The following is an 18507-nucleotide window of genomic DNA, read 5'->3' as shown; positions in this document are numbered from 1 at the left end:
AAGAAAATCCACAAATTAAAATGCTCTGAGAGTTTTTAAGTGGAGGAAATGTTCCAAACAATAACACCACCAGCAAGACCTGGTGGCAGCTGTTTCAGAGATCTGAAGGACTCAGATCTGAACTACTGGCCCTTGTTATGTTCCTATTCCTCCTAGAAGCCTTTCAGTATGAATCTGGCTATCAAAATGAAAGATGCACAACAGGGAGAGTGAATATTTGGGTCATTAAAAGCCTCCCTCTGAGACATGGGCCATTATTCAGAAAGGAAAAATACCAGGTCCTCAAGCCATGGGTTCACCTGCTATTGCACTGTACTTGCTGTCTTTTCAAAATTAATCTCTAGCTTGGCTAATATTAGAACTCCTGTATTAGGCCTTGTTGTTGTTCTCTTTCTCCAAAGGAAAGAGCTAAAAAAGGAAGGATAGGTCTGTAGGTGCAGACATACACCAAGACTAGGTTTATATTTCCACAAGCAGCACATTTTCCTATTTATTGCTTTGTGGAATTTGAATGCTTGAATATTAAAGAGAAGTACATAAGAATATTTTGTGCTAAAGACCCTTTCTAGCACTGCTGGGACACCCATCCTGGGAAATTCCTCTCACCCACATGAAGGTGCAACTGCTCAAAACTCTGCAAATCCACTTGCGAGGGATTTTGCAGGAGGTGGCCAGAGGCTCTTGTGAAGATCTCATATGTGACTCGAGAAACAATGGCAGAAAACAAGAGCTGTGGTCTACTTTACAAATCCCAACATTTGGAAGATCAACAGTATTTTTTCAGTCACTTCTGAAGGGCCTCTGAGGTGGGGGGGGGGGAGAAGTAAACCTGCTGCTCAGAGTAGCACTTTGGCAAACACTCCCCAAACACAGTCTACTCCTAGCAGAAGGGACTTGTCCTCCGTTTCCGCCTGTCAAGCAAGCCAGTGATAGTGTCAACTGCATCACTAAGACTGTAATTGTGGAGAGAGAAGGGAATAATTTCCTTTCCTGGCTGTGTGGAATTCAATTGTATATCCACATGCCCTTATATCCTTAGCTATAGGAAAGTGATTATTTAAAACAGTGGCTTGGTGAAGCTTGGTATGGCTTACGCTGATTGCTCTGTTAACAAAAAAAGGGGAGGTAAAAGAAAATGTAAAAGTTTATAAAATGGAAAAAGCACCTACTGCTTGACTGAAGACAATATCTCTTCTTAGTGTCAGCATTAAACATTGTGGCAAACTACATGCAAGTTCTTGAAGCAGAACAAAAGACATTGATTGCCTTGCCCTAGTCACCACCTCTCCAATGCAGTCTTTCAGTGTAACTGTGAGTGGATAAAGCTGTTCATACCAGTCACCTGTAACAAAAGAGGAATGGTCAAGAATAGCCATCAAAACATAACAAGTCTCCCTTGTGAAGCTAAGCTAGAGAAAGCGTGAATGCATCCTTTTGGCTGCCCTTCCCTTTATAGACATGCACTTCTAGACAGAATTCCTCTTTCCTTTTCCCTCATATGACTCTTCCCAGTGCAGAATCATTCACTCTTTTAAGAGCGTCAGAGGCACAAAAAAGGTAGTTTGCTGCATCATACAATTTAGGTGAAATAATTAAAATAAATCCTGTAAGAAAAAAAAATTAAGGCTGAGGGGAACCAAGAGTCAAAGGCAAAGAAAATGAAATGTTTGCTCAACTGAATGAAGTATGATGGACTTCTAATCAAGCTAAAGAAAAACTACTACATATCAATCTGTTTCTTTTGCTTACATGTGAGCAAATCATATATTTGAAAAGACGACATATTAGCATAAAGCCCCAATGATACTGAGATGGAGTGGTAAATTGGAAGCAGATTCACATAGTCTCTAAATATCCAAAGCAACAGCAAAACTAGAGCTGTAACTAATTTCCTCTATGCTTTTCATGAGGAAATCGGCCAATTTCTGACCTGTGAACTATTTTAATGGAGTAGATTATAAATCATACAATGTTAATGTTTCCTCACACTGTTCAATGTACTGCCCCCCCTCCCCCAGAAACCATTTCAGTCAGCCTGTTCCATTCAATATTCAAAAGATGTAGGATGGGAGGTAGGAAATGCCCACAACACAAGATCATCACCCCACATTCTACACTACTAAAACTATACAAGTGAACTATGTATTAATTCATTAATAGTATTCACTGTTATTCATTAATATTTTCAGCAGCACTGCAGAACCATTTTCATGACTGCGATCATTCAGCATTCAAGCGCACTGCCTCACTCTTTGCTGAATCTGGTAACTTTTTATATTCATTTATTATATACCCTGTCTTTTTCTACAATGGGAAGCCAAACAGACTTGTATTATTCTTCTCTGTTTTATCTTCATAAATGTAGGTTAGGCAGGTAGGCAGACAGTTTCAAGATCACCCAGTTAGCTTCCGTAACAGAATTGGGATTCAAACCTGGGTCTCTCAGATCCTAGTTCAGGAGACCCTGGGGTTTCTTGATGGCCCTGGAAGGGTTTTGTGAATGGGTGGGAGTTAATTTTTTAATTAATTAATGTTAAACATTTATCAGGTGGCATATGCTCATGTCGAGCCGCCTCCCTCCAAATGGCCAATAATGGGCCTGGAGCGGGTTGAAAGGGTGGGCTTGTACACAGCTATTGTTATTGTTATTGTTATTGTTATTGTTATTATTTAATTTTTAGACCGCCCTTCTCCAATAGGTCTCAGGGCGGTTTACAACATAAACTTCCCAACTATGCTTCCCAACCATATTCTGCACAATCATGCCACTTCTGGGGTTTCTCAAAGCCTGAAGAATGTTTCAGGGGTTCCTCAATGGTAAAAATGTTGAGAAAGGTTGTCCTAGTTTGATACTCTAATCACAATAATACAATGGCATCAGGTAGCAAATCTCATTGTGACATCATTCAGTTTATAACAGGTTCCCTGATTGGCCTGGAGCATTAATATGAGTGATTTAGGAAGCGTTATCTTCACTCTTCAATGACATTGCCTTGTTAAATCCGAGGCAAGGTGATTGAAAGAACATTATTCCAGTGGACACAAACAAGAGAGTAAGCCACAACATGTCAGGGAATGCATTGTTTCACTGAATTGCTACCCCCAGATAACTTGTGGAAGGGGAATGTTCTGATATGCTAAATATAGTGGGCATAAGCAAAAGTTATCTTCAGTACCTTGTAATTACTGTCATAAGAAGCACAACACACCACCTAGCACTCAAGCTCTGGCATGACAACTCTTAAGAAACAATTTCAGACCACAGAGAATGGATCGCACTGGAAATACCTGAGTCATCAGAATAAGGAAAGACCCCCATAAGATGCCCTTCACAACTTTATCCAGTATATTTGATTATTCATATAACTATTTTAGAATTTGACACATTTAGTATTTAAATACCTTATTTTGTTTTTTTGAATGAAGTATGCAACGGCAAATGGATTGCACTATATTGTTTTTGTAGATTTTGTAGGCACAGTACATATAAGTTACTGGTGCAAATAACTTGATGGCTTTGCATGGTTGGATATTAAATTGCAATATTTCTTCCTCAGTAGGTGGAGCCAGTTAATAAGTCTAAAACAACCCCTTATCATTTTATTTATTTACGTAATTTATATCTCATCTTTCTGCCCTTACTTGGGCTGCCACCCTCACATCTTCCTTATGGTGCCTGAAGATGGAATTGATATTCAAAGATGGGCTCATCGGATCCACCAATCCTTGCAAGGCACTGAAGGTGAGTTTTGCTTATGCACAGACCTGGTTAAGCATATTTAGCTTATCAAGGCGTTCCCAACACTTCATCTCCCCACTAATTACTGATTATTCACCCTACATTAAAGGGACAAAACATTTGTCTCCAGGCTTTCCAGGAACTTTAAATCTATCACAAATGTATTACAGCAGGTATGAGTACTTTAAAATGATCCCTATACATAGACAGTGAGAAGGCTAAGCTTCTTTGTAATTAGTGCTTTTGTTTTCGCAGGGAGGAACATTGAGACCATTTAATCTACTGTTTCTGAAAACTAGACCAAATGCACTTTACAGGTTTTATAACATGTGAACGTTAAAGAATTACTAACTAAAGATCCAGTTTAACAACTTGAATTCAGATCAGAGAAATTTTCCGAGTTTTATTTTGTATCTTTCCCTTCCATAGAATTGATTCATAATAGTATCACATTTTCAAGAATATTAAGGGTGGCATAATCAAGAGAATGTGTCTAACCTCAGTACTTCCCATTCATGTCCATACTCTATCAACAAGGAATTAAAAAGGTTAATGGTTGCAAGTAATAGAGCAAAAGATGCTGTCTCCTGTTTAATCTAACAATTAAATTAAACAAAATGATGAGTGTTAAGGAAAGAAGCAGAAATAAACTTCAATGAAGGATCAAACAATAGTTATTATAGTCTAATAAGCTGTTAAACATTTTAAAGTCTCAGATCTTATTTATATAAAATATATTATTTTATTAATTTACTTCTTGAATGCAATTTTAGGGTCCATTACTGAAGCTTTCTGAAATGGATTACTGTCTGTCTGCTCGAGTATTTGCACAGCACTTGGTAAAAAAGATGGCAAGGAATGAGAAGCCTTCTTATAATAATATCGCACTTCATTATTTTTATTCTACCACAATCCAAAATAATAATAATCATATAATATTTTCTCCTGTACAACTTCACCAGTGAATTCTGCTGGGATGTCTACAATTCAGAGGTCTTAGAACAACCATTCTCAACTTTTTTAATATTGAGAATCCCCGAAAACATTCTTCAGGCTTTGAGAAACTCAGAAGTGGTGCAGTCATGCAGAATATGGTTGGGAAAAATAGCTGTGTACATGTCCACCCACGTTCCCTCCCCTTGCCACTTCCTTCAGGCCCATCATTGGCCATTTGGGGGGGCTGACATGACCATGTATGGTGATATCACCTGATAACTGTATAACAAATATAAAAAATATAAAAATTAATTAACTCCCACCCATCCAAGAAACCCTTTCAGGGCAGTCAAGAAATCACAGGAAAGCTTGTCTTGGAGTTTTACTATAAATAATCAGTATATAGCAGTGGTCTCCAACCTTTTTATCACCGGGGACCAGTCAACGCTTGACAATTTTACTGAGGCCCGGGGGGGGGTAGTCTTTTGCTAAGGGATGTCACCGCTGCTGCCTGAGCCCCTGCTCCGCTTGCTTTCCCGCCGGTGCCCCTGACTTCCCACCGCCGGCTGGGGGGTGCTGCCAGCAGCAGCTGTGCAGTGCCAGACCGAGGCAGAGCCCCGGCCATGGCGGCCACTGGAGAGCACCAAAGATGAGCTGGCGGCAGAGTGGCAGGGCAGCCCCCGAGGCAGCAGCCGGGGAGGAGCCTCGGGCCGGTACCGACTGATCTACGGACCGGCACCGGTCCCCGGACCAGGGGTTGGGGACCACTGGTATATAGCACAGCAAATTCCAACTAAACATTTCATATATAGAAACACATTAAGTTCTGCTATTTAAGTTAAGTTAAGCTATTTAAAAACCCACAAAAACTAGAGGCTTTATGTTTCATTAATAAAACCACAGCAGAAGAAAAGCTTGTCTGCAATAGAGGGCAAGTTTGGAGCCTCCTACTCTGCAATGTTGGTGGCAACTACAGAAAAGGTCTCTGAAAGTATTCTTCAGAAAGGCATTAATGGCAGATATTAAAGGCAGAAAAGTCTACATGTGAATATTCTTTTGGCTTCTCGGGTGCTAAATAATGTAAAACTTTAAGTTTGAAAAACAGCCCCTTGATTTGAGACAAGAAACAAATTGGTAATCAATAAGGCGTTAGAGCACAGATGCTATGTGTTTCTTCCTGCTCATGCCTGTCAAAAGACAGGTGGCAGTTTTTGAAAGTTCTGGGCATAAAGTGTATTTCAACTGTTTAATGTCAAAGTTCCCAAAGGGTATATGACTGAACCCATTTCTTTGACAAATCTGCCGCAGGTTGATGAAAGGAACTTGGCCACTGATGCTTGAACTTGAATCTCTCTGTGTCACAGAGAAGTAGAGAATCAATTAGCCAGTCCCTTCCACATAGCAGTGAAAGTGCACTGTACTTTAAACCAGTGTTTAAACCTCTTTGGCAATCACTGCTGCTCTTAGAAGCCTTTTATGTGGAAATCTGAGCTTTGACAACTGAAACTAATTCTTGCCACAGAGATGCAAATGTAAGACTTTGAACACCCACAAGCCAATACATCAGCCCCACTGCAGCTGAATCAGGTAGAACTAGAGATAAGGAGAACTTGGAACAGCTATGCTGGTGACTGAATATGGCCAATTAAGCATCTCTAATCTGAATGGAATTGAATTGGAACTGTATATTAATTAATTGTACCCAACAGACTTTGGGACATTTGCAAAGTCCCATTATACTTCATGGAAAATGTCTCTAAAAACAATGTGATCTTCTAATGCCATTTGTGATATGGCATGAGTGATTGTCGTTCACAGGAGAAGAGCCAAAATCCCCAGAGGTGTACCTGAAGCCCCTGAAATAGATTATTTGACATCAGTGGCTTAGGTACGAACAGATCGCTCATTCAAAGGTCAACCATCCTTAGCTTTATATAGATCATAGCAGAAGCAGTCAATAAGCATGCCCATAATGTTTTAAAACATTAACATTTATAAATGGGAAGTAACGATATTTTGTTAATGTTTGCTAGCTTCATATTTCACACCATTATTCTTTTGGTCTGCTTTTAAGTCATATGTATAAAATAACCTCTCTGGGTGAATAAACATATCAGGAGACATTAATACTTCAAATCTTCTTGCAAATTTTGAATTCTATGAACAGGGGAGGTATGGCCAACAGCAACATTTATTGTTTACAATAAATATCAAAATTGTACAGTGCTTTATATCAATCTTCTTCCTTAAAAATGAATGTTTACTACTGCCTTTACCCTTCAGTGAAATCATAATGCTTTGCTGATTACACCACAGATAGTTACTATGGAAACTGATATCTCAGATTCAGCCTTAAGAAAGCACTCCAAAATCAGAAAGATAAGAGAATAAATTCCTAGTCTATAGTTAATAATCTCAGAAATAAACCAAAGGGATACATGTGATAAAATGAAATTGTGATAGAAGAAGAGAAACAACACCCTAAAATACATCCTAGTATATAAAAACAACACAACCTCCCAACATTTTTTAACAAACAAAAAACAATTGTTGTATTCTTTTCTAAACAGTGCCAGATAAGTCAGAGATGAATACATGCTAAATGGTAAGAAACTGTATTCAGATTCTACTTATACCAGAACAGCAATACCCAAGCAACAGAACAATCTCTATACTCAGCCTCTGCGACAAATTGGAGGCAGGGGAATCATGAAAAAATATGTTTATTATTTTTTTAAATATGGTAAGTAAAATGACAAACTGCTCCTATCATATAAAGACCAAACAGAAATCATTTGTATTCCTATGCTCTGCTGAGCAAGAATATTACAACTAATAATTACAGCAAAAATGCTTGAAATCAATATTACACATTTCCACACCAATTTTCAGTGTAAAAAATAGTGCTAGGGTTTTTAAAAATGTGAAAGGAAACATAAGCAGCATCCTCTACTCCACTTTGTAATATTATTTGTTATCTATTATTTAATGCTTCATTAATTTTTGACATTCGGTACCTGCATTCCCAGAAATGTATCAACTTGACAGCATCACAAGATATTCTGTGAGTAGTAGTTCTGTTTATTTATACAACATGAAGACTCACAGAGAAGGAAAAGATCCAAAGGGTCACTCAGTTAGTTAGCATTTTACCATCTTTGCCAGGTGAAGCTACTAGCACCCTACCTGCCCCCGGACAGTGATCCATGTAACTGTCACCTTCAGATTGGAATTCTGTAACTCACTCTATGCAGGCCTGCCCTTATCCTTCACCAGAAGTTCCAGTTAGTGCAGAATGCAGCTGCTAGGGTCCTCACTAGAACACCTTGAGACAGCAGCATTGGTTGCCAGTTCTGGCCTGGATCAGGTTTAAGGTTTTGATATTAACCTTTATGGCCATTTGTGGCTTGGATCCTACCTATCTGAGGGACCGCTTATCTCATTATGCTCCCTGTAGGGCTCTTCACTGTGTGAGTCCCAATTTGCTGGAGGTCCCTGGCCCTAAGGACATTCACCTGGCCTCAATCCAGGCCAGGGCATTCTTGGACCTGGCCTTGACCTGGTGGAATGATCACCTGGAAGAGCCGAGGGCCATGTTGGAACTTTCACAGTTCTGCAGGGCCCGCAAGACAAAGCTCTTCTGCCAGGTCTCTGGGTAAAGACAGGGTTTAAGATCAGCAAGACCATGGGATCTTGTCTTTGCACTTACACCTTGCAGCCTACTTGGGGTGGCTGTGGGAGGGAGCTGAGAGAAGGGTTTTACACCAATCTTTCTACTATTGTTAGGGGGAATGGTTTTTAAGGGGTTATGGGGTTTTATTGTTTTATTTTTAAACCACCTTAAGTCTTCCGAGAAGTGGCAGGATAAAAGTCCAATAATAAATAAATAAATAAATAAATAAATAAATAAATAAATAAATAAATAAATAAATAAATAAATACATACATACCTACATACATACATACATACATACATAATACATTCCACTTTCTGACAATGGATCTAAGACACAGCATCTTGTCACAGCCTGACGGACTCTGTCCTTGATATTCTTGACTCCAGCCTTGATACACACTTGCTATTTAAGATAACAAATTCATGAATTTTCTTTCAGTCTGGGAGTTCTTTCTTGAAGCCAACCAGAATTTAGGGGAAAAGGGATCATTTTTTTCCTCCAAGCCTAGTCTTGGCCAACTACTGCAAAATTCTGCATTAGCCTGCCTAAGGGGAAACCGTAAGTAATCTGTCAAGGGCACTTGACAGTTTAGCTAAATCGTGAAAACTGAGACTGAGATTCAGGGCCTTTTCGCACAGGGATCTTTGTTGCAAATTGTTTGCGGAATGAAAAATCGCCATTTAAAATAGTGGAATTCGTCGTTATGCATACCTGCCTTTGTAGTGGAATCAGTTGCGTTTTTTAGCGTTTCCCACAGGCTTCCGGTCTCGGCAGAAATCGCTAGAAAGGAAGCGCTATTGCCAAGCACGTCTCGCCCCTGGCCGTCAAGCAGCCAATGGGCAGCCGTTAGCATGCTCCCAAACAGCCCCTTTCCCTTTAAGAAAGGTTTAAAAAAAAAAAACGACCCATAGCAACGAATCTAGGTAGATTCGTTGCTACGGAGAGACCCATCCAGCTGCCTAATGTGAGCTGTCGTTTGATTGTATGATCGTTTGCACGCTGCCTCGAGTGATAAAAAAAAAATCCCCCCCCCCTCTCACGGGCCCGATTTTCGGCTGAATTTATTTGTAAAAAATAAAGGGACTTTATTTCTGCAAACGGGCTTTTCAGTGGTTTGTGCTTAGTGACTAAAGGTGAAGGACTGAAGCCAGGGAAGCCTCTAAACAGAAAGAGGCTCGCTGGTGCGTTTATCCCCGCTCGCTCGGAGAAAAAAAAATGGCGATTGCTTCGCCGGAAGTTTGGAGGAGAGAGCCAGGGGGAGGGACTTTGAAGAACCAGCAACAATGGTAACGCACAGGTCTTTAGCGCTACTGTTGCAGATTGGTTGCAGGAGTGTATCGCTATCCGGAGGGTGAATCCACTTTTCTGGATTCCCCTGAAAGCGCCACAACGAAGCGCTTTTTGCTGATTGGTTTCAGGATTGTTGCAGATTGTCTACGACGTCGTGGGTTATGGCAAATTAGTAGCGTTTCCAAATAGCAACCATTGTGCTACTTTGAAGCCGTGCGAAATGGCCCTTTCCAAGCTCAAAAGATCGATCCAAACTTGCCCATCCCTTTCTGGGGTATAACTTAGATTCTAATTGCCTCATTCTCCCAGATACATTTATTTTTAATAACTGAAGACACACAGAACAAAGCCTCTGCTGAAGATCTTAACAGTTGGGCAGGTTCCTATGGGATCAAGTGGTCCTTAAGATAACTTGGTATCAGATTGTTTAGGGGTTTTAAAGTAAGAACTGGTAACTTCCATTGTATTTAGAAACTTCAGTATTGGTAAGGTGCCTTCCCTATAGATGTACACATTTTAGGATTATTTTCTGTTGTTTCCTGCACCCTTTTGTTGCCATTAGTACATGAGAAATTTTTTTCTCTCAAGTCAGCTGTATTAAGGCAACTGTATTAAGGTTTTCAAGGCAAGAGACTTCCAGAAGTCATTTGCCATTGTCTGCCTCTGCATAACAACTCTGGTTTCCCATCTAAATAGTGACCCTGCTTAGCTTCCAGGATCTAATGAGTCTGGGCTAGCTTGGGCTATCCACGAGTAATACTGGTCACTAAATGAATAAGGTTCAGAACCTGTCAAAATTCTTTCAACCAAGTTCCAGAAATTGGACCATCCATCTCTCAGCCTCCATACTGATTATATCATATTGCTTGCCATTTGATCAACCCTGCTAATTTACCACAGTTACACTGAAGTGTTCCTTTCACTGTAGGAATTTAACTATTTGCATCAAATTTCTGAAGACTGGTATTAAATAATTACATATTGACACCACTGCTTCCATGCAATGAGCAACAATTACAGTAAGCCATTTAGTTGAAAACAACATTAACAGAGATCTCTTCATCAGGCTATAAGCACAGTAAAAAACAATATGACCATATCAATGAAGAGTTATAACTAAGAATGGGATGTAGTCCCATGGTAACTGGAACCTAGGCTGGGATTATGGCTTTTATCTAATTGGAGCAGAAGCACTTCCAAAAGAGGTCTTAGGTTCTTGCTTTCTTGCAGATTCCAGGCACTGTTCTAGAATACATAAAATGCCGTGTGTCATCCCCAGCCCAACTGTGTTCACTACAATGTGTAAGGGCCTCCAACATCTAAAGAAACACTGGAATCACTGTCCTCTCGATGTGTGGGAGGCCTCAGGCTAAATGAGAGTTCCTTCAGATTGTTCTGTTTTTTCTGCTTGAAAGCCTCTCGTATTCCAAAGGCAAAGTAATATTTCATAGTATTTTCATAGTTTATCTTGGAGGCCCTGGACTTTATTCTCCTCTCCCCAAAACTATTCATAGGAGAACCTAATGTTTTTTGCTCACCACTAGTTATTACACAAATGCAAGATTGTTTTACTGTGGCACTTTCTTTGTGTATATGAATTTCTGAGGCAACTCCAATGTATGGAGATTCTGCCATTCAACAACATGAGGCAAAGCAAACAGGCAATCAAAAGGCAGACTTTCTTATTTTGGCCTTTACATTTTTATCATGATCCTTTAGCTGGAAATCTGGTTTGTTATCTTTGTTCATTTTCCTTTTATTTTTTTCTGCCTGTCAGCATACTTCTTTATGTAGCTCTCTGGTCTCCTGGGGTTTTCCTCTACGTTCCTGTTGCTCCTGCGGACACCTTCTGCATTCCACTCGAAGTTTAGCTTTCTAAGTTCTTACATTTAAAAGTTGTTTGGCTTTTGGTCCTTTATTCTCTCTCAGTTCATACGCATACATGAAACTGCTTTATGTTGGGTTGGAGCCAAAACTGCCACCCTGATGGTGGAATGACACTTCCAGTGGGAAAGGTGATTTCCTTCCTCCCATTTTAGAACTTGACTTGCTCCCAAACACACAGTGTTGATCCTAGGAATGTAATTTCAGATGGCTCAGTGAACTGCAAGCAAAAAGGAGAGGCAAGCACCTCTCTGTCAGCTTCATTCTTTTGGCCTTGCAGTGGATCTAGCCCACTGAGCCACATTATTGGGCCCCATCTAGCTCACAACTGACTGTTCCACCTGGCAGAAGCTTTATGGTCTAAGCAGAGAATGGTTTCCCCAGAATTTGCTATCTGAGGTTCTTTAACTGGAGGATAGCAGAGATTGGAACTTTGAATTTGGAACCTGTTCCACCTGCTCTGTGCTCTACTACTATGTTAAACTAATCTGCTAGTTCTGTTAAGTTTCCTTTACTTGAGGTGACCAGATTTTAACATTGGTAAAGCGGGACACAATTGACCTGGGGGGAGGGGCTCTTGATTTAAAATTTGGTCTATATGGAGCAACAAAAAGTTTCATAGAATGCATAGAATGCAAAAATAGTATTGTAATATATATATTTTAATTTCAACATAAGTACAATTTGCCAGGTACCCCCAGATGTCCCTCCAAAAGTGGGACAATCTGGTCACCTTACTATATCATCTGCTGTCAGTTATTTTATTTTTCAGTTTTATAATGGTGTTTTTATTTTCCATTCTATTTCCTAGTAGAGGTCAGAATCCTCATAACTGATTTCTGCCACAAGGCCTTATTAGGACATACTTAGGACCAAACTAAACAAAATGGATTTGATATTCTATAGAGGAGGAGTAAATAAGTTCTCCCAGGGCATTTTTGGCTAAGGAGGATGTCATGGGAGGAAGTCATGAACTATTCCCCACTCCCCTGCCCTCCCTGTGCTGAATAAGGTCCTTGAATCATTTTTAAAAATCTTGTGTAGTTTGGTTCCTAGAGTTAAACAAAAGTGGAAGTACTACAAAACAAAATCACAGTGGCGCCTTTAAGACCAACAAAGACTTATTCAAGGTGTGAGCTTTCGAGTGCAAGCACTCTTTCTCAGACTATGTCTTTGATTTTGTTTTGTTGTGCTGCTTCAGACCAACAGGGCTACCCAATTGAAATTAGTAGTACTAGTAATTTACAAGAGGCTGCTGCTCTGGGACACCTTTTCTTTGAAATTTTGTTTTCTTTATGAAATGAAAATGCTTTTCAAAGTGGTTACCACTTGCAAGATGCTCCAGGAATGTGAACCCAGTACTCAAATAGCATTAAAATTTTTAATTTGAAAATAGCATACTATTGATGCCAAGAACACATCTGACAATTGCCTTATTTATGAGCTTGGTAAGGGTTAAGTGTGTATACTTTTCTGTACAACACTTCTAGAGAAAGCCTAAAGCAGGTTAAAATGTGTCAGAAACTTCAAAGCAGAATACTGTTCTTTCAAAGAGATTTTCATGTAGTACCCCAAAAACCAACAAACCGAGCACTGCCAGCAATTCTTGACTGCACAAGAGATGCAATTTGATAAACAGACTCCCAACACTGAAGGCCAGAATTGTGAAAAACCATACCATCAGCATTTTCATCCATTGGCTCACTACCTATCTCATTTTATTACAACTTCTTCAGGCTATCAAAGACACGAAACTATATCTCTTACCACTTAAAGGAGATGCCATACGTTCTGCTGGTAAAGGGTCACTTTCATTTTCTTTAGCAACACAGGGGGTATTTTCTTTTTCAAGCAATCTATCCACCATTGCAATAATGCAGTTTAAACTTTTTCCTACATTGGTCCATACCCTGTCCTGAAAAAAAAGAAGCATCTTCATTACCACTCAGTATTAAAAGATGTGTTTAAAAGCATATGGATAAATCATTAGACTTCTTCTAGCACTGGATTACTGGAGCCAGACTTGGAGGAAAAAATGATGAAAGCAGTGAAGCATGGAAAGGAGACAAGGGGAGGGATTAGCTCATCCTGTCCACATATTCTATTTAAGAATACTGGGAAAAGATGAAAAGTTCACTCATATGCCACTTCATACCCCTGCAAGTGAACATTTTAATTACCTATTTACCTATTAATTAATTTTAATTACCTAGTACACTTTTCTCTATGTCCCGGAAACTAAAAAGGAGAATCAGTGGATAAAGGGGACAATTTCTGAGATTACATAATTTAACATTATACAATCTAAACTAGCCAGTCAAAAATATTTTTGAAAGTAGAGAGGCTGTGGTTGAGTAGTAGACCATCAGCCTGGCATGCAAAAGGTCCCAGGTTCAATCCCCTGGGCATCTCCAACAGAAAGAATCGGTAGCAGATGACATGAAAGATCTCTACCTTAAGATCTTAAGGCAACTCTGATCTTCATGGATTACAGGTCTGATGCTATAAAGTAGCTTCATGTGTATTCCTGCATACATGTGTGTGAGTTGTTGAAGTATACTACTTCATTTTAAAGAAAGAACATTGAACTACAGCAAAAACAAAACCAGCTTGCAGTTAAGAACAGTGGCTTCTAATCTGGCAAACTAAGTTTTATTACCTGTTCCTATACATGCAGCCAGCCGGGTGATCTTGGGATAGTCACAGTCTTGAGAGTGCTGTTCTTATAGAGTAGTCCTGTCAGAACTCTCTCAGCCCCATCTACCTCACAGGGTGTCTGATGTGGAGAGAGGAAGGGAAGGCAATTGAAAGCCACTTTGATACTCTTTCAGGTGGTAAAAAGTGAGGTATAAAAACCAATAGGCTCCAGCAATATGTGGACCAAGAACTTCCAGAAGTACAGGCAGGATTTCGAAGAGGCAGAGGAACTAGAGATCAAATTGCCAACATACACTGGATCATGGAGAAAGCTAGGGAGTTCCAGAAGAACATCTACTTCTGCTTCATTGACTATGCTAAAGCCTTTGATTGTGTGGAGCACAACAAATTGTGGCAAGTTCTTAAAGAGATGGGAATACCAGAGCATCTTATTTGTCTCTTGAGAAACTTTTATGCAGGTCAAGAAGCAACAGTGGGAACTGAACATGGAATCACTGATTGGTTCAAAATTGAGAAAGGAGTTCGGCAAGGCTGTATACTGTCGCCTTGCCTATTTAACTTGTATGCAGAGCACATCATGAGAAAGGCGGGATTAGAGGAGTCACAAATTGGGATCAAGATTGCAGGGAGAAATATCAACAACCTCAGCTATGCAGATGATACCACTCTAATGGCAGAAAGTGAAGAGGAACTAAAGAGCCTGTTGATGCAGGTGAAGGAGCAGAGTGCAAAAGTTGGCTTGAAACTCAACATCAAGAAAATGAAGATCATGGCATCCGGCCCTCTCAATTCCTGGTAAATAGATGGGGAAGAAATGGAGATAGTGACAGATTTTATTTTCCTGGGCTCCAAAATCACTGCAGATGGGGACTGCAGCAAAGAAATTAAAAGACGCTTGCTCCTGGGGAGGAAAGCTATGGCAAATCTAGACAGCATCCTAAAAAGCAGAGACATCACCCTGCCAACAAAAGTGCGTTTAGTCAAGGCTATGGTATTCCCAGTTGCAATGTATGGCTGTGAAAGTTGGACCATAAGGAAGGCTGAGCATCAAAGAATTGAGGCTTTTGAACTCTGGTGCTGGAGAAGACTCTTGCGAGTCCCTTGGACTGCAAGGCGAACAAGGAGATCAGCCCGGACTGCTCCTTAGAAGGCCAGATCCTGAAGATGAAACTCAAATACTTTGGCCACCTCATGAGAAGGAAGGACTCCCTGGAGAAGAGCCTAATGCTGGGAGCAATTGACGGCAAAAGTAGAAGAGGACGACAGAGAATGAGGTGGCTGGATGGAGTCACTGAAGCAGCATCTGCAAACTTAAATGGACTCCAGGGAATGGTAGAGGACAGGAAGGCCTGGAGGATCATTGTCCATGAGGTCGCGATGGGTCGGACACAACTTCGCACCTAACAACAACAGCAAATAAAAACCAACTCTTCTTCTGCCTGAACTGCTCATGTCTGTCCTATGAAGATATCTGTACTGCTATGTGTTAGACATATAGTAATAGGGAAAAAACAGATATGGACTTTGCCATTGAATTCAGACAATTATTACAGTGATGATGAACATGTAAATTAGGTTGATGATGAACATTTAAATTAATAAAATATTAAATGTTAATGGTCATGAAATGATAAAGTAATACTTATAAATAAAAACATATGTACATTGAATAGTTGCTGAACTCACAAAACTAAAAGACATTTCTTTGCAGTAACACAAAGTTACCCATTATCTAGTTACACTGGAAACAAATCAGGTAGATCATGTAAAACATGTATCCATTTTCACATACTTATAGCAAAATTAATTCTATGGTAACTTTTTCTTGATTTATGCTTTATATCACAAAATAGTAATAGATAGTGGAATTATTAGTATTAGTTATTTATTAGAATATATTCGCTTTTTAATAGTGCTTTACAATTTGAAATTGGTCACTGAGTTCACATGTTATATCGCAAATTACAAAAGGTAGGGAAAATTGACTTCAGTCCCTTTGATAATATAAAAAAATCTTAAGGTACCAATGAGAACAGATGATCACATCAGAACATAATACAGAGGCACACACCTTTCAGAAAGAAAAAAAACATAAGAGTACTTTTACCACTTTACCTGATACGTACAGCTGGTCAGACTAAGGACTAAAGTGTTCTCATTGCCCAAAGCAATAATTCTGATCTGTATAGCATCTGTATTTTTATGCTGCGTTATTTCCCCACACATTTTTATTGTTTTCAATGACTGATGATTCACCTATTTTCTAGGGTATTCAAAAGATTTACTTTGCCTGTAACAAAGACTTTGCTAACAGCTTTCAGTGTGAACAACAGCTAAATCAATTTTGTATCTCAAAACGAAAAGTAAGAACTAATATGATTTCAGGTGAAAAAGGATGAAACCCTGACTTTCTATAGGATCAGAAAACCAAGCCTATTGTAACTATTGATTAAATAAACTTAAAGTCTCATTTCCCCTCCCCTGAAATCAAAGCTGATCTACTATATCTTAAAAAATACCTAGAAATATACTTGGTGTTCCAATTCTATAAATTTTGACAGGGTTATCTGATTGCCACCGCAGAGTCATGGCAGTAAATTAAACATAGATTTGCCTTTGTTCCAGGGTTGATTTGGCCTTATTTGATCTTTTATTACTAAAAAATACAACATCTAAACAAGCTTGTGATAAAGGGCTTTAGTTATGTTTCTAATTAATATGATAGTACAGAAGTCCACAATGTTGTGCCCATGGGCACCATGCTGCCTGCCAAAACGTTTCTTAGAACCTGCCAAATGCTTTTATAAAATGGGTGGGGTCACATGGAACCTCTGCCCAGCTGTTTTGTGGCTGCACCCACCATATTATATCAGAGTTCTAAAGGTACCTACAGCCTCAAAAAGCTTGAGGACCTATAGTTCTTTATAAACATGAAAGTAATAAGTAATGGACCACTTCCGCACTGGGAACTCTGCTGCCCTGGCTCCCACATGGAAGCAGAAATCTGGGGTGGAACTTGTATTTGGCCATTTGCAAGAAAGATAGTGGACAGATTCACATTATAAACATGTCCCAAATCTGAATCCAAGATCCAAATTGGCCCAATTGAGACCAATTTGGATTTTACTCAAAGCAGCCTGGCTTTTTACTGTGACAGTAGAAGCAGTTTGATGGGTCTCATATTAGGAGGCCTGATTCTTGTCACATATTCATTTATAATAGGCAATTACCTTCACTGGAGGTATTCCCAATTTACACTGATAACTACTGAGATATACTGGGACATGAGCCAAGCTTTACTGTCATATTTTATGCAAGTCTCTGAGGTTCAGAATAGCAGTGATGAAATCGAGTCTTCCCACCCTCCCTCTGTTCTGTGATTCACAAGTGGGAGAAGTTCTCCTTCCTTTAAACCATTACATTTTCATGATTATAAGATTTAAAATGGGATCACCATATGATGCAGTCAAGACAGGTATTTTTCTTTTCTAAGGGAAATTGAAATTCAATGTTGTGGCTTTCAAGATCTGAATTGCTATTATGGAACTCGTGTCAGCACTGGCGGACATTCAAGTCCAACTAAATTATTCCTGCTGCTCTGGAACAAAGGCTTTTCTCCCCTATGAACTGACTACACCATTCCCTTGTTTCTGTTATTTCACTCCTTGCTCCTACTCAAAGACAGTGTAGCCTCTATGCTTATGTCTTCCAGAAAGCTGAGATGTCCCTCAGGTAAAGTTTAAGCACCTACCTGATATAGAAAGGTACTTAGTTACTTTATTTAGGCCTCACCTTTCTCCCCAATGGTGACTCAAAGAAGCTTGCATTGCCCTCTGCCTTCTATTTTATCCTCACAACAGCTGTGTAAGGTGGATTAGGAGGAGTGCATGACTGCCCCAAGATCACCCAGCAAGCTTCAATGGCAGGCTGGGAATTCAGTTTTGGCAGATGCATTATTTATTATTTTTATGCATATTATTATTATGCTAAGGACACAGAATCTTCCCTAGTTTATGAAATATTTCAAAATACCTAAAAAAAAATATAGGATTTGAACAAGCGGAGCCTGTCCGATGAGTGCAGTGTCCCCCTGTTTGTTTACTGTTAGTCAAACAGTGCGGTGATATCAGCCATGTTAACCAGCTAGAAATACAAAACAATGCCTTCCAAGTGGCACTCTGCCCAACTTACTCTTGCATTATGTATGGCATGATTTTTATCCTCCCTGAAGGGAGGCTTTAGAATGATAGAAGCAGCTGGCAAGAGGAAATGGGAGCAGCTATTCAGAGACAATCTGTAACCATCAGTTGAAATACTTTCTTT

General features: G+C 39.5%; 1 protein-coding gene across 13 annotated transcripts in view; it reads right to left on the bottom strand.

Moving 5' to 3' along the window:
* Nucleotides 1-18507, bottom strand: part of INPP4B (inositol polyphosphate-4-phosphatase type II B) — a 291154-nt gene that overhangs the window by 62435 nt on the left and 210212 nt on the right. For all 13 annotated transcript variants that reach the window (XR_013224780.1, XR_013224781.1, XM_077300219.1 and 10 more), the window contains 2 exons: nucleotides 13294-13441; nucleotides 1170-1342 (listed from right to left, as the gene is read on the bottom strand). Coding sequence is in view for 11 of the 13 variants with exons in the window: in XM_077300219.1 (XP_077156334.1) it covers nucleotides 1170-1342; nucleotides 13294-13441 (321 nt within the window). In the remaining 2 variants the exon portion in view is untranslated. The remainder of the gene's footprint in view (nucleotides 1-1169; nucleotides 1343-13293; nucleotides 13442-18507) is intronic.

The sequence above is a fragment of the Paroedura picta genome, chromosome 10, assembly GCF_049243985.1.
Source record: "Paroedura picta isolate Pp20150507F chromosome 10, Ppicta_v3.0, whole genome shotgun sequence".
NCBI classification, from domain to species: domain Eukaryota; kingdom Metazoa; phylum Chordata; class Lepidosauria; order Squamata; family Gekkonidae; genus Paroedura; species Paroedura picta.
The sequence above is the reverse complement of the archived record's forward strand: the minus strand, read 5'-3'. Positions and strand labels throughout refer to the sequence as shown.